The sequence below is a fragment of the Anomaloglossus baeobatrachus genome, chromosome 3 (genome assembly GCF_048569485.1).
Source record: "Anomaloglossus baeobatrachus isolate aAnoBae1 chromosome 3, aAnoBae1.hap1, whole genome shotgun sequence".
Taxonomy (NCBI): Eukaryota; Metazoa; Chordata; class Amphibia; order Anura; family Aromobatidae; genus Anomaloglossus; species Anomaloglossus baeobatrachus.
In genome coordinates, this window is record NC_134355.1 from 428,788,863 (window position 1) to 428,805,138 (window position 16,276).

At 53.0% G+C, this 16,276-nt stretch overlaps 1 protein-coding gene across 2 annotated transcripts in view; it reads right to left on the reverse strand.

Annotated features, from left to right (window-relative positions):
* LOC142296590 (cytochrome P450 2J2-like) overlaps positions 1–16,276 on the reverse strand; it is a 399,973-nt gene that overhangs the window by 19,818 nt on the left and 363,879 nt on the right. For both annotated transcript variants that reach the window (XR_012751655.1, XM_075340382.1), the window contains one exon: positions 2,553–2,694. Coding sequence is in view for 1 of the 2 variants with exons in the window: in XM_075340382.1 (XP_075196497.1) it covers positions 2,553–2,694 (142 nt within the window). In the remaining variant the exon portion in view is untranslated. The remainder of the gene's footprint in view (positions 1–2,552; positions 2,695–16,276) is intronic.

The window sequence follows — 16,276 nt, forward strand, 5'->3', positions numbered from 1 at the left end:
GAAGAAATGGAGGACGAACTATCCATGGACATGGAAGACTCAGCAGATGAGGGAGACCTTGGTCAAATTTCAGTTGAAAGAGGTTGGGGGGAGATGTCAGAGGAAGAAAGAACGGTTAGCACCTCTATGCCACAAACACAGTGTGGACTTGGTCCGCATGGCTGCGCAAGACACATGAGTGCCTTCTTGCTGCAGTACTTCCAACATGACCCTCGTATTGTCAAAATTAGAAGTGATGATGACTACTGGCTTGCCACACTATTAGATCCCCGGTACAAGTCCAAATTTTGTGACATAATTCCAGCCATAGAAAGGGACGCACGTATGCAGGAGTATCAGCAGAAGCTGTTACTCGATCTTAGCTCGGCTTTTCCACCAAACAACCGTGCAGGTGCAGGGAGTGAATCTCCCAGTTGTAACTTGACAAACATGGGACGGTCTCGTCATCTTCAACAGTCTACCCGTACCAGTAGCACCGTATCTGGTGCTGGTAACAGCAATTTTATTGAATCTTTTCATAATTTTTTTAGACCCTCCTTTGCAAGGCCACCAGAGACAACAAGTCTGACACATAGTCAACGGCTGGAGAGGAAGATACAGGAGTATCTCCAAATGAACATCGATGCCATGACTTTGCAATGCTTTGGAGCCTTGCTCATTTTGGGATTCAAATCTTGAAAAATAGCCAGAGCTCTCCACTTACGCCTCGGAGATTTTGTCGTGTCCAGCTGCCAGCGTTGTCTCTGAACGTGTCTTCAGTGCTGCTGGGTGTGTGCTGACAGATAAGCGCACACGTCTGTCCAGTGACAATATGGACAGACTAACGTTCATCAAAATGAACAAGTCATGGATCCACAAGGAATTTACTACCCCTGTGTCATCCTGGGGAGAGTAAATGCTTGTGTATTTTGAATGTGCTTGATGCAAATCTAGCTGTGAAGTATACAACTGGGGCACAAGTGCTGCCACTGAAGGGGTGGGTGTCTGTGTGGCCCAAGTTTTGGAAAAAAGGGAGACTCTTCTTGGAGTAACCCTTGCTTACATTGTTTTTAAAAATGATCCAAGATGCACAGCGCTGGGATCAGGAAAGGCTTTGCTACCTACCCCGGTGTCATCCTGGGGACGGTTAAGTATGGCGTATTTTTGAATGTGCTTGATGCAAATCTAGCTGTGAAGTGTACAACTGGGGCACAAGTGCTGCCACTGAAGGGTGGGTGTGTGTGTGGCCCAATTTTTGGAAAAAAGGGAGACTCCGCTTGGAGTCACCTTGCGGTGTTTTACATGATTTTAGAAGGGCGTGCCATGCCTATATCTGTGTCTCCTTCTCTTTTTCCTTGTCCTGCTCTTTTGTTTTCGCATGAGTATATGTCCTTGTCACTTTCCCATGTGTTTGCGTTGTGAGTTGTTTGTCACCTTTTGGACACCTTTGAGGGTGTTTTCTAGGTGTTTTATGTGTTTGTGATTGCCTGCCATTGTTTCCTATGCGGTTCGAGTTCGGTTCGTCGAACGTTCGCCAAACCGAACTCGAACGAGACGTCCGTTCGGCGAACCGAACTCGAGCCGAACCGCGACCAGTTCGCTCATCTCTAGTCATGAAAACATGCATGGGACGAGAAAGAAAACGTCTGGGGACTACGGTGTACGTGCGGTGTCTTAATATCAGCAAAACGTTGCAATAGCCAAGGAGGCGTAGATAAAAGGTTTAGACAAAGGGAAGATTGCCTTAAGACAGCCAGGACATAGGTGTCAGCAGGGCAGTGTGGCAGGCGGCCTCCACATTCTGTGTTATGGTACTGTCCTAATATCTCTATAGTACATCTCCCCTGTGCTCCATGTGTCCCGGATTTTTCTGTGATGGCTGGGTCTGGGGTGAGCCTGCCACGACTACAAAAGAGGCGCTCCCGATCCCACCGTTACAACTGCACACTTTTTTTTTTAAAAAAAAATATTTATATAAAAAAAGCCGCATGGGATCCCTCTTATTTTGATACACAACCAAGATAACGCAAACAGCCTTTATCCGTTTGGTTTAGCTGTGCTAGATATCAATATACAGGGGACCCTGCGCTATTTTTTTCTTTATTCATTTATTTGTACACTCCATTAGGGAACCCAGACAGCCTCTGTGAGTGTAACCAATTCACAGACGCTATCACAGACAATGGGCAGACAAAGCATTGAAAATGCATGAGATGCATGAGATGAGTTGATCTGGAAGCAATGTGACAACCATGAACATTGAGACTAGTAAGTATATCCTGCATTAACTATTTTGCTTTTTTTATTATTATCCAGGTCACCAAAACCACACAGGAACTGGAAATACAGGTAAAAGTCTGTGTTCAGGTCCGGGACACGGTCATCTGGTGCTCAGTACAAACCCTGAACTTTACATTATTTTTCAGGTTCTCTCATTCCTAATCATAATATGGCTAGTTTTGCATGGAAAGTGTGGTAAAAGATGTGCTTTGCCCAATATTAAACCATCAATTAGAAAATTGAGATCAAATTCATTTTTTAAAGAATGCACCACAAACTATTGACTATGTTACCTGCAGAGAATGGTAAGAATGACTTATTGCCCTGAAAATTGCCTTCTTCATCCAAAAAGTTTGAAGGATTGAATGTATCTGGGAATTTCCAATGTTTGTGGTCCGTGAGAACAGAGGCCAGGTTAGCTACAATTGTAGTGCCCTAAAAGATTGGGAATTGTTGTACATGTTAAAGATACAATTAAATATTCCAATATTCAAAAATAATAAGTGCAAAAAACTCTTAGTATCAATTAGTGACAAAATCACTTTCCATTGGAATTTAGCTGCCCTAAGCCTATATCTAGATAACATCAATTCTAATAACACCTGGCTAACGTAAAAGATGCGCTGTAATTTTTGCCAATATATGATCAGATCTTCTATTTTTTTTCTCTAATCACAATTCAATATATCCAATTAAATCTTTAATTAATTGCAGCACAACACATATGGTATATCATACCAAATGTTAGATATTTTTCATGTGTAACATGCACAATCATAGGCAGCCTGATGTCTCAGTGGTTAGCATTGTTGTATTGCAGCGCTGGGGTCCTGGGTTCAAATTTCACCAAGGACAACATCTGCAAGGAGCTTGTGTGTTCTCACCGTGTGTATGTAGGTTTCCTCCCATGCTCCAAAGTCATACAGATAGGGAATTTACATTGTGAGCCCCAATGGGGACCGTGATAATGATTTCTGTATAGCACTGTGGAATTAATGGTACTATATAAGTGAAACAAAACAAATATTCTTCAACAACAGAATATGGGCCGTTTGCAGTCCAATAATGTGTGGGTGACATAATCTGCTTACTGATTTGGATTTTTAGACTAAATATGTATTGGAGCTGAATTACGGTACATATTCTTTTATCCTGTCTGACTACAGTACAGTTTGGAGTTTGGCCCATTTATCCATGTATTATATAATGTATTAAACAGATGACCACAAGTGTACAGCTCTGCAAGACAGTAAGCTGATTATACCCTTCACAACATATGACTGTGGCACGGGGCATTTGTTGTCACGGATGAGGGCAAACCCTGGCTGCTGCGCAGCTCTGCATGATCAGTCTGCTTTCCGGCCACCTCCAAAGTGCAAAGGGTTAAGTGCTAGTCACATTCTTTTAAACATATTTCAGACACAGAGCTTCTTTTAACTTTAAAGGGAACCAAACATCAGGATTTTGGTATATAAGGTAAAGCCAGTGCAGTACTGGCACTATCAGGCACAGGCTGTACATACAGTGGGCAGCTCGGATGTGTAGGCTGTGAAATCCAAGTTTATGAAGTTTGAAAATTCATCTGTCGCGGGCGGGGAAGGACGCCACTGTGCTGCGCTCGCTAACGCTCGGGTCCGGCGCTGATGCGATTGCTGCTCGGTAGCTCGAGCGGTGGGCCGGATCCGGGGACTCGAGCGGCGCTCCTCGCCTGTGAGTGAAAGAGGGTAGTTTGGTTTGGGGATTTGGTCCGTGACGCCACCCACGGGTTGTGGTGAGGTTGGGCACCACCGCTGCTGGTGACGGGGATCCCGGGAGAGTTGGCAGGGAGCAGCTGGGATGTTGTTTTCCCCCTCCATGGGTAGGGGTTGGTGGTCCCGGGGTCCGGTGAGATGACGGGGAGGCAGGGTTGGATGGTTGCAGGGTCGCCTGGACTGCGCAGCGCGGTGCCAGACGGCACGGTAGTACTCACTCAGCCACAAAGGTACGCAAAGTCTCTGGTAAACCAAACAGCTGGATGGACGGGTCTCACAGCCGGCTGCGGTGGCTTCTCCTGGACGGTTAGTGGTGGCTGCCTTTCCCTGCACCTTTGTGTATGTTCGGTCCCGATGGCTTCCCACCGGTAACCCGCTCCCCAGCGTGTGTATGTGCCGGAGGAGCCCTTTTGCCCGCAGGCTCTGGCCCTTGGAACTCTAGCTGTGGCGGGAGCTGTATTTCATTTTTCTGGTCGGACGGTTGCCTTCAATCGGGTCTTGGCTGTTAGGAAACCCCTGGGGTTCCGGTCACTGACGGATTTGACCTCTAATGGCGACTCCAAGCCTGGTCGGGGTCCGTAGGCCCTGCCTGTGTGTGCTGGCTTCACTTCGCTCCCCGGTTCGGTACCGGCGGGCCACCGCCCGTCCCCGGTCCTACGGTTCCGCGTTGATCTGCCTCTCCTGCATATGGCCACCACCGTCTGCCAACCTTGCTCTTGGTGCCCGGGCCACACACCTGGACACGGTCAGTTTGCTCCTCTACTACCACTTCACTCCTCTCTCTTACACTTCCCTAACTACTCTGACTTCCTTCTCCCGCTTCCAGGACTGTGAACTCCTCCATGGGTGGGGCCAACCGCCTGGCTCCACCCCACCTGGTGTGGGCATCAACCCCTGGAGGGAAGCAACAAGGATTTTGTGTCTGGCTGATGTGCCTGTCTCAGGGTGGGGGTGTGTGTTGTAGTACCTGTGACGACCTGGCTAGTCCAGGGCGCCACATTCCCCCTTGGTTAAATGCAGACCGTCCGCGGGCTGCCCGTCCATCACCGGTTTTATTTATTTTTTTAACTGTAAAAATAATAAATAACATGTAACGGTAAACATTAAGCATACTTCAGGTCATCTTGAACGTTGCAAAAACATAGATATTTACATTTTTAATAACAACGGACGTACGGTTTCCGCTCTCCCACCCAAGCAACCTAGCCCTGATGCTGCCCCTAAGAAGTGGGCAGCACCCCTTGACCCCAGTCCAGATCCAGGCTGCCCGAGCGGGAATGGGTATGGTGCCTCGCACCCGGCTGTCACTTCAGGGGACCCCACATCCATGGGGGGCCCCTGACCCCCGGAGGATCGCCACCGGTTGCGGTAGTGGTGGGCCTGGGCCATCTCTTTCCTCCAGGCCCATCCTCCAAATCAGCCTCTCCGGAGGCGGCAACGGAAACATGCCCCAACATATTTACAACCCCACCAGTTCGTGGGTGCTCTGCAAGTTCTCAGGCATGTCCATGAAGAGTTCCTCATGCCAATGGTACAAAGGGTCCCTACGGGGACAACTTGCCGGCAACAGCCGGGTCAATCACGGTGTTCATCAGGTTACTTTCTCGGTTGATTCATTCATTTACTCATTTACACATTCAACATATAACACCCCTAAATGGCAGTTTCCCTGTACCTAAGCGGGGGTCGTCCTAGGTTGGGGCGTGTGGACCTTCGGGGTCCACTGTTAGTGGGGACAGGCAGTGGGGCGGAGGAAACAACTGGTTGCTCTTCCCGTCTATCGTGTGGGGCAGGCGGAGACACAGGGGAGCTGGGTACAGGTGCATCCTTGGGCACTGGTTCATTGGCGGCTACTTCCATCTCTTTTGCCTCCACAGGTTGTGGGAACAGTAGCACGGGAAGAATCACTGCGCCGTTCTGCGTAGGCCAATCTGCCGGGAAATCGCCCATCATGGTGTGGATTACCTCTTTTTCTTTCTCCCCAGCCGGTCTGGGAGCCGGAACTTCAGTTGCCACCCTCAACGGTGGTGGGCACCTCTTCAGGTGGTCCCTGGAAACTATGGCCGAAGTCTTCCCCTGGTCACGACTGATCTGGTAGGCCTTCCCGTTCTCCCATTCAGTGGGTTGTATAACATACGGGGTCTTCTCCCATTGGTCATCCAGCTTATGGGTTCTTCTCTTTCGCTTCAGTACTACATCCCCAGGCTGAAAGGTCCCTGCAGGGGCCTTCCTGTTGAAGCACTGTTCTTGCTGTCCCCGACTCCGGCACAAGTTATTTTCTACGTATTCTTGGACTTGTCAGTACTGCGCCATCCGCCGGGCGTCCCAGTCAGCAGTGGAAGGAAGGGCCTCTGGAGCCTCCAGATCCATTTCTAGGTCCAAGGGCAACCGGCCTGGTCGGGCTCTCATTAAGTACGCGGGCGTGCACTTGGTGGAGCTGCTAGGAATATTATTGTACATGTCTACCAGATCGGGCAGCTTTTCCGGCCATAAGTTCCGCTCTTCCAACGGCAGGGTCTTAAGGAGGTCCAAGACCAGATGGTTCATCTTTTCACACATGCCGTTAGTCTGGGCGTGGTACGGGGTGGTCCGGATCTTTTTACAGCCATATAACTGGCAGAATTCCTGAAACACTTCTGCTTCGAAAGCTGGACCCTGGTTGGTCAGCACCCTCTCCGGGTACCCATGTGGTCGACAAAAGTAGGCCTGGAAGGCTCTGGCTGCAGTACGCCCGGTCAGATCTTTAACTGGGACAACCACCATGAATCTCGAATAGTGGTCTACAATGGTCAGAGCGTAGGTGTACCCACTTCGGCTAGGGGTGAGCTTCATATGGTCGAGGGTGACCAGCTCCAGCGGATTATGGGTAATTATTGGGCATAGGGGGGCCTTCTGGCTAGCTTCGTCCCTTCTTCTCAGCGTGCAGGGATCACACTCCCGGCACCAGGCCTCTACCGACTCTCGCATCCCACTCCAATAGAGCCGTTCCCTCAACAGCATCTCCAGCTTCTTCCACCCAAAGTGCCCGGCACCGTTATGGTATGCTTGCAGAACAGTGGGCACGTTAGCCTGGGGAACCACCAGCTGGCGAACCTTCTCATGGGTCTTCGGGTTGATCAATTCCCGATACAGCTTCCCCTGGTGCAGGTACAGCCGGGCTCATTCTCTCCACAGTTGGTGGGCCTCGGTGGGGGGCGGCAGGGTCTATTCCGGCAGAGCCTTGCTCCACCAGGGTCTTGACCAAGCGGACAGCAGGTGCTTGGTCCTGGGCTTCTTGCCACCCTTGGCTGGGCAGCAGATCTAAGTTCACTAGTTGTTGCTGGACATTCAACTTCTCGGCTGGTGGCCGGTGGAACGCAGGCAACTCGATTTCTTCGAGGTCATCATCGTCCGGCCCCTCTCCCAACAGGTGGGGCATCCGGGAGAGTGCGTCTGCGTTAGCATTTTTTCGGCCGGCTCGGTACTTGATGGTGAAGTCATAGTTAGCCAACCTGGCCACCCACCACTGCTCCAATGCACCTAGCTTAGCTGTATCCAGATGGGTTAGCGGGTTATTGTCCGTATAAGCAGTGAACTTGGCTGCCGCTAGGTAATGGCGGAATCGCTCGGTGATGGCCCACACCAGTGCTAAGAGCTCAAGCTTGAAAGAGCTGTAGTTCTCAGGGTTCCTTTCTGTAGGTCGAAGTTTCCGGCTAGCATAGGTGATCACCTTCTCCCTTCCGTCCTGGACCTGGGATAAGACTGCTCCCAAACCTACATTACTGGCATCGGTGTAGAGGATGAACGGGAGACTGTAGTCGGGGTACGCCAGGATTTCTTCCCCGGTCAAGGCCGTCTTCAGCTGACGGAAGGACTCTTCATGCTTTTCTTCCCACGCCAACGGGGTTCCAGGGGACCTGCCACCCTTGGTCTGTCCCACAAGGAGGTCTTGCATGGGGGCTGCCATCTTCGTGTACCCCTTAATGAAGCGGCGATAGTAGCCCACCAGACCCAGGAACTGTCTCACCTCTCTCACCGTGGTCGGCCTTGGCCAGTCCTGAATGGCAGTGATCTTTTCGGGGTCTGGGGCAAAGCCTTCCGCGCCCACCACATGTCCGAGGTACTGCACCCTGGGCTTCAATAGATGGCACTTGGAGGGCTTCAATTTCTTCCTGTACTTGGCAAGGGACGCGAACACCTCAGCTAGGTGCTCCAGGTGGGCTTCATACGTCTGTGAGTATACAATTACATCGTCCAGGTACAGCAAGACGGTCTCAAAATTCAGATGTCCCAGACAGCATTCCATCAGCCGTTGGAAGGTTCCAGGGGCGTTGCACAGCCCGAACGGCATGCTGTTGAATTCACAGAGTCCCATGGGTGTAGCGAAGGCAGTCTTCTCGCGGTCCTCGGGTGCCATGGCCACCTGCCAGTACCCACTGGTGAGGTCCAGGGTGGAGAAGTAGTTAGCGGTTCTCAGTGTGGCCAGTGACTCTTCAATACGGGGCAGAGGATAGGCATCTTTATGCGTTATCTGGTTAATCTTCCGGTAATCCACACACATCCTCATGGTGCCATCCTTTTTCTTGACCAGCACCAGCGGGGCGGCCCAGGGACTGCAGCTATCCCGAATAACCCCCGCCTCCTTCATGTTCCTCAACATGTCTTTGGCGCATTGGTAGGGTGGAATAGGTCTGTATCTCTCTTTAATGGGGGGATGCTCGCTGGTGGGGATGTGGTGTTGGACCCCTTTAATCCGCCCAAAAGCTAGTGAATGTTTGCTGAAAACCTGCTCGTACTCCTGTACCACCCGGTATACCCCTTCTTTGTGATGTGTGGGGGTAACATCAGTGCCTACATGTAACTCTTGACACCACTCATCTAACCGCTCAGGGGATGTGTAGTGACTGGCAGAAGGCGGTGAGGTCGGGGGAACGGCCTCCTGGATGGTGTGGGGGTCTAGGGTAAGCAGCTTGGCAAGGGTAGCGTACCGGGGAAGCCTGACCTCCTCCTCCCCACAGTTTAACACCCTTACGGGCACTCTCCCTTTCTTAACGTCTACTACCCCTCGGGCGGCCATTACTGTGGGCCAGTGTTCGGAGGGCATGGGCTCTACCATGGCTGGGTAATCACGCCCCTGGGGACCTACCGCTGCCCTGCACCAAATCATCATTTCACTCCTGGGAGGCACAATCAAAGGGGCTGCATCCATCACTCTCACTCCCCCAATCTCCCCTCCTGTTGAGTTCACTTGCTGCCGATACATCAAGGCCCGGATCTCACGCTGTACAGCCCTCTGTCGGCCTCCTGCTGTGGTGGCGGCCAGCTGCTGCAGGAGAGTCAGCACCTCACTCATGCAGTGCTCCATCACATTAGTCCCTAGCACTACCTTCGGGTTATGGTCGCTGGGTTCATTCATTATCACAATCATTTCCTGGTGCTGCAGTTCAGCCCGTCCAACGGTCATGGCCACTTGTTTGTATCCCACTTGGGTAAAAGGGAGTCCATCAGCTGCGATCAGTGTCATGCTACCGTCCGGAGGGGCAAGTTCATCATCCCCCCAATACCGCTGATACAGTGTGTATGGTATCGTGGTTACCTGGGATCCAGTGTCCAGGAGTGCCATCAGCGGGATGCCGTCTACTGCCAGAGGGATGATGGGACGGGCTCCAATGTACCGGTCCCGCCAGTCTGGAGGGCCACTGGGTTCTACTCCTGAGGATTGGCCCTTGGCCCCAGGGGTTGCTCGTTTAACGGACACCGTCGGGAGTAGTGGTCGGGCTTGCTGCACCTGTAACAAATTGGCGGTCCATACCGTGAGTCATTGGCCCTTCTCCGCTGCATCCAGGGGACGTCCTCCGGGCTGTCGGCGAGCTGCACCCTTCCCGGGGGCTTGGATCTCGTCAGAGGCTGGAGTGCGGCGAGGATATTGGCGAGGTCTCCATCCATGCGACGGACCTGGGCAGCCAGCTCCTCCATCATTCCGCCAGGGGCTGCAGGGGCCGAGGGAGCTGGGAGAGGAGGGGCTACCAAGATGGGAGCCATCTCAGCTGGCCATGGGGCCACTTCAGGGACGTCGGACGCTGGGGGCTGCAGAGCTTTGATGGCCCGTTCTTTCAGCACGGCAAAGTCCACGTTAGGGTGTTCTAGGGCCCAGAGCTGGAGCTGCTTGCGGTCCTCCGGGGATCCCAGCCCCTTCACGAACTGCTCGACTAACATTTTGTTGCTGTCCGCATCGTTAATGGTATCCACCCGCTTCAGCGTACGGAGGGAAGTTTGCAGGCACAAGGCATAGTCTCTAATACTATCTGCAGGACGCTGTCGACATTGATAAAACTGCATCCGCAGCTTGGTTTCGGTGCGGGTCTCGAAGGCAATCTGAAGCTTTTCAAAGATAGTGGCCATGGAGGACCGGTCCCCCTCGGTCCAGGTCTCCGTCTCCTGCTCAGCCGCGCCGGTTAGCTGCCCCAGCACTACCGCTGCACGTTGCTTATCGGTCAGAGGATACAGTTCAAGGACCGGGTTAAGCTTCTTCCGGAAGACCTGTAAAGCATCAGGTTTCCCGTCGTACTGCGGCAGCCAGGTAGCTCCGGGCACATAGGGCAAGGAGAACGGCATCACCTGAGCAATGGCGGGGGCCACGGCCTCCCCTGCTCATGCGACCGGAGCACGGGCTGGCCCATTTCCATCCACGGGTGCCGCTGCGGCTGCGACCGCCGCTCCTCCAGCGGCTTCATCGGGCGCAGACATCTTGTTACCGCTCCCCCTTGGTCTTTTCTCGGCACCTCCTCTTCAGTGGCAGGGCTTCGGCTTTCGCGCCTCCACTGCTCGAGAAGACGCTCGAGCGGGAAAATCTTCGCGCCCAAAATGGCGGATTCTGAAATTTTTCGGCCGGACACCGCCGGCGGGGCACAAGGCGCACTTCTACCAGCCGGCAGAACGGTAAGATCCTGTTCGTGATGCCAAGTTGTCGCGGGCGGGGAAGGACGACGCTGCGCTCGCTAACGCTCGGGTCCGGCGCTGATGCGATGGCTGCTCGGTGGCTCGAGCGGTGGACCGGATCCGGGGACTTGAGCGGCGCTCCTCGCCCGTGAGTGAAAGAGGGTAGTTTGGTTTGGGGATTTGGTCCGTGACGCCACCCACGGGTTGTGGTGAGGTTGTTCACCACTGCTGCTGGTGACGGGGATCCCGGGAGCGATGGCAGGGAGCAACTGGGATGTTGTTTTCCCCCTCCGTGGGTAGGGGTTGGTGGTCCCAGGGCCCGGTGAGATGACGGGGAGGCAGGGTTGGATGGGTGCAGGGTCGCCTGGACTGCGCAGCGCGGTGCCAGACGGCACGGTAGTACTTACTCAGCCACAAAGGTACGCAAAGTCTCTGGTAAACCAATTGGCTGGATGGATGGGTCCCGCAGCCGGCTGCGGTGGCTTCTCCTGGACTGTTAGTGGTGGCTGCCTTTCCCTGCACCTTTGTGTATGTTCGGTCCCGATGGCTTCCCACCGTAAACCCACTCCCCAGCGTGTGTATGTGCCAGAGGAGCCCTTTTGCCTGCAGGCTCTGGCCCTTGGAACTCTAGCTGTGGCGGGAGCTGTATTTCATTTTTCTGGTCGGACGGTTGCCTTCAATCAGGTCTTGGCTGTTAGGAAACCCCTGGGGTTCCGGTCACTGACGGATTTGACCTCTAATGGCGACTCCAAGCCTGGTCGGGGTCCATAGGCCCTGCCTGTGTGTGCTGGCTTCACTTCGCTCCCCGGTTCGGTACCGGCGGGCCACCGCCCGTCCCCGGTCCTACGGTTCCGCGTTGATCTGCCTCACCTGCAGACGGCCACCACCGTCTGCCAACCTTGCTCTTGGTGCCCGGGCCACACACCCGGACACGGTCAGTTTGCTCCTCTCCTACCACTTCACTCCTCTCTCTTCCACTTCCCTAACTACTCTGACTTCCTTCTCCCGCCTCCAGGACTGTGAAATCCTCCGTGGGTGGGGCCAACCGCCTGGCTCCACCCCACCTGGTGTGGGCATCAGCCCCTGGAGGGAGGCAACAAGGATTTTGTGTCTGGCTGATGTGCCTGTCTCAGGGTGGGGGTGTGTGTTGTAGTACCTGTGACGACCTGGCTAGTCCAGGGCGCCACACATCCACTTTTTGATTGACGTGTGCATTTCTCCAGATAATATCCGGGTGGGTTATGCACATGTTTCCCGCCCCCCCCCCCACAGCCTGTTCTTCCCCCTTTCTGGCTGTATGCAAATTTCTTCAGTTACACGGCATCAGACTTAGCGCCTGCGCATAGCGCTCATCTCCGGCGCCAACTTTTGAAGCCCGCATTAACCAGTTTTGTGTCTGAGAGGGTGGCACATGCGGCCTCGCTTCTTCAGATCTCGTTGTGACCGTGGTCACAACGAGATCTGAAGAAGTGAGGGCACATGCGCCGCCCTCTGAAACACAAAACTGGGTAATGCGGGCTTCAAAAACATGGCGCCGAGATAAGCGCTATGTGCAGGCTCCAACTCCGACGCCGTGTAACTGAAGAGAGAAATTTGCATACAGCCAGAGAGAGGGAGGAACAGGCGGCGGCGGGGGGGGGGACGGGAATCATGTGCATAACCCGCCCAGATATTATCTGGTGAAGTGCACACGTCAATCAAAAAGTGGATGAATTTTCAAACTTCAAAAACTTGGATTTCACAGCCTACACATCCGAGCTGCCCACTAATGGTATGTACAGCCTGTGCCTGATAGTGTAACATCCTGGAGGTGGATCCACGGGACCATGCACTTGACTCCCCCAGAGAGGCAACCAGGAGCGAACCCCTATACAGGGACTGTCTTGCGGCCTCCCCAGAGGGCCTAGATGCACAGCAGCCGGGACACAAGTGAGTTCGGGCTTCGTGTCCTTCAGATGTCCATACGGGATATGGCGATTAGTCCAATGGTAGCCGTGGGCAGGACAGATGACAGGAACCAGGTACAGGTGCCGAGTGGAAACAGCAGATGGAGTCCGGGTCCAGCGAGGAGTGCAGGCTGATATGGCCAGGAATCCAGAACCGGTGACGGTTACAGACTGGCAGAGGATGACGTGATCCACAGCTGATGGTCACCGGGGCAACTCCTGGGAAGAGGCAGGCTGGACACACTCGGGTCGGCAGTTGGACACTGTGGGCAGAGACAGGGTTATCCTAGATACTAAGCACAGAGGGACCTGAACATCTAGTGCAAGAGATAAGACCACAAGAACACGTTGAACAGGCACCACCCACAAGAAAAGGAAGTTCTTATATACCCTGTACCTGTAATCAGCCATATCCTGTTTCAGTGACGCTGGCCCTTTAAGAAGAAGTGAGTGAGCGCCCTAGTGCGCATGCGCGAGGCCCAAGTGCCGGAGACCAGTGCAGGTTTTGCTGGGGGAAGTGGAGGAGATGCAGGTGAGGCAGACGCTGAGTCCCGGAACGCAGCGGGACGCCGGGACCGGCGGACGAGGAGCATGGAGGACGCACAGGAGGAAGAGCGGGTGGAGCAGCCGCGGACAGGAGACCTGGGGACCGGACCGGTGAGTAACAGGCGGCACCGGGATCCCGGGAGTGTGACAGATAGTGCCAGTACTGCACTGGCTTTACCTTATATACCAAAATCCTCATGTTTGCTTCCCTTTAAACAACCCTTTACTAGAGGTTACAAGCAGTGTCTCTGGAACACATCCACTGCGGGCACGGTTCTTTTTTTTTATCCAATAGTTCTTATTATATATACAAATTTACATTATATAAACTCAAACAAATAATGCACCAACTAAGAAAATACAAAGCTCATCCAAAAGTTACACAGCAAAAACCCCCAAAACCTAAAGAAATGGAAATAAAGGGCTAGCTTGTAAGACCTTTTAGGGGAACACATTCAATAACATCCACTATAAGATGTAGAAAGAACTGGGTGGGGTTATAAGGCATCTGGTATATAAAACAGGTGTAGAAGAATGACACAGATACAGATTTACTAAATAACCGGCTTATGTGCCAGTGGGAAAGAGGCCCAGAGCTTCCAACGCTTCAATCTCCAAGATTTTTTGTAAACAGTACTGTAGAGGCTAAAGTCACTTCACATTTAAAAAGGAATACATATTTAATTTAGTTACAACATCTTTATGGGAGGGAACCTCTGGATCTTTCCATTTGGCCGCCAAGCACTGTCTTGCAGTTATCAGAATATGTGAAATAGACCATCTCAGATCCACTGGGAAATTATCCAAGCCTATGTGTAAAATTGCTAATGCGGCCTCTGCCTTTACATGGATCTCCGATATAAGATTGGTCATATCAAACACCTGGTTCCAAACCGTTTTCACCTTTGGACATGACCACCAAACATGACAGAGGGTCCCTGAACCAAGAGAATCTTTCCAGCAAAGGAGGGAATAATTGGGGGAAAATTTGGCTAATTGTACTGGGTACATACAGTATACCAGCCCACATGTATTTTCTTAATTTGTTCCACATGGTTCTAGCAAGCCGAGGACCTGTGGATCCATTTCGCAGCTTGATAGAGGGAGAGAAAGGGCCAGTTCATGCTCCTATTTAGAAATATAGTTTCATTTTACATCAGGCGAGGCAGAATTAAAAAAAATTATAAATTAGAGATAGGCCTTTAACAGTTAGAGGTAATTCCAGAAAATATAAATGTCGCGGGCGGGGAGGAGGGTGTCAGCACACTACGCTCACCCCTTCTGCTTGAGTCCGGCGGCTGCTGCTCAGTGGTGGCTCGAGCGGTGGGCCGGATCCCGGGGGTTCTCGAGCGACACTCCTCGCCCGTGAGTGAAAGGGGGTTGTTGGGTGTGGGAATTGTTTATTGTCCGTGACGCCACCCACGGTTGTGGTGATTTCACCACCGCTGCTCTATAGGCCCGGGGACGATGGTGTGTAGCAGCGAGATGTTGCGTTGCCCCTCCGTGGGTAGGGGTTGGTGATCCCGGGGCCCGGTGATGGTGAGGGAGATGCAGGGCCTGGTGGGCGCAGGGACGCGGGGTCAGCGCTGTGCCTTGCGGCACTGTGGTACTCACTCAGCCTGAGACGTTGACACAGTTTTACGGTAAACCACACGGCTGGAAAGACGGTTCCCACGGACGGCTGCACTTGCTCTCCCAGTAGGTAACAGTGATGTCCCTCTGACCTGCACCTGATGTTTCTAAGTTGGTAGCGATGGGTTCCCACCGGTAACCCGCTCCCCGGCTTCAAGCTGGACCGGAGGAGCTCTACTTTGCCCGCAGACGCTGGCCCTGAGGAACTGGTGCCTTGGCGGTGGCGGTGTTCCTCCTTAATGGTCGTACTGTTGCCTTCAATCGGGACTTGGTTGTTGGGGGATCGACGTCCCCTTCACTGACGGATTCGGCAAATTATGGCGACTCCTAGCCTTGCCGGGGTCCGAGAGGCCCCTGCCCTGGTGCTGACTGTCCTTTGCACGCTGCTCCAGACCGCCGGGTCACTACCCGTCCGCGGTCCTTCCAGGAACTCCCGAACAGTCACCCCTCTGGACAGTCACCATCGTTGCTGACCTTGCTGACCCGGTCCTGCACACAGCTGGACCAACTTCAGGCTTTTCACTCTCTTTCTTTCCTGTCACCACTCTTGCTTTCCTCCTTTACCACTTTACTTCCCTAGCTTAACTTCTTGTTTACTCCTTTCACTTCCTCCTCCAAACTCTATCTGCCTGGTTCTTCCCGCCTCCAGAGCTGTGAACTCCTCGGTGGGCGGAGCCAACCGCCTGGCCCACCCCCTGGTGTGAATCATCAGCCTCTGGAGGAAGGCAACAAGGATTTTTGGTTAGCTTTGGTGTTCCTAACTGGGATGTAGGGTGTGGTGGTGTGATGACCTGTGACCCCTGGCTTGCCCAGGGCGTCACATTCCCCCTTAGCAAAATGCAGACCGTCCGCGGGCTGCCCGTCCAACACCGGTTTTATTTTTCTGGAAAATATAACATGGTAAAACAATAACATATAAACATTTTTAATGAATCTTCCCATAACGGGAGGCACATTTCTTAAACGTTGCAAACGGTTTACGGTTACGGTTTCCGCTCTCTCCCACCCAAGCAACCTGGCCCTGATGCTGCCCCTAAAGCCCAGACAGCACCCCTTGACCCACAGTCCAGCACATGGTACCCGAGCGGGATCTGTCCTTCCCCTCCAGAGGGTAGCCACCGGTTCCTTTGGTGGCTTGGCCCCAGCCTGCTCTGCTGAGGGCCCTCCCTCCAACCTGCCTCTCCGGAGGCGGCGTTGCGGAAAACGGTAACGGCAAACAACTTA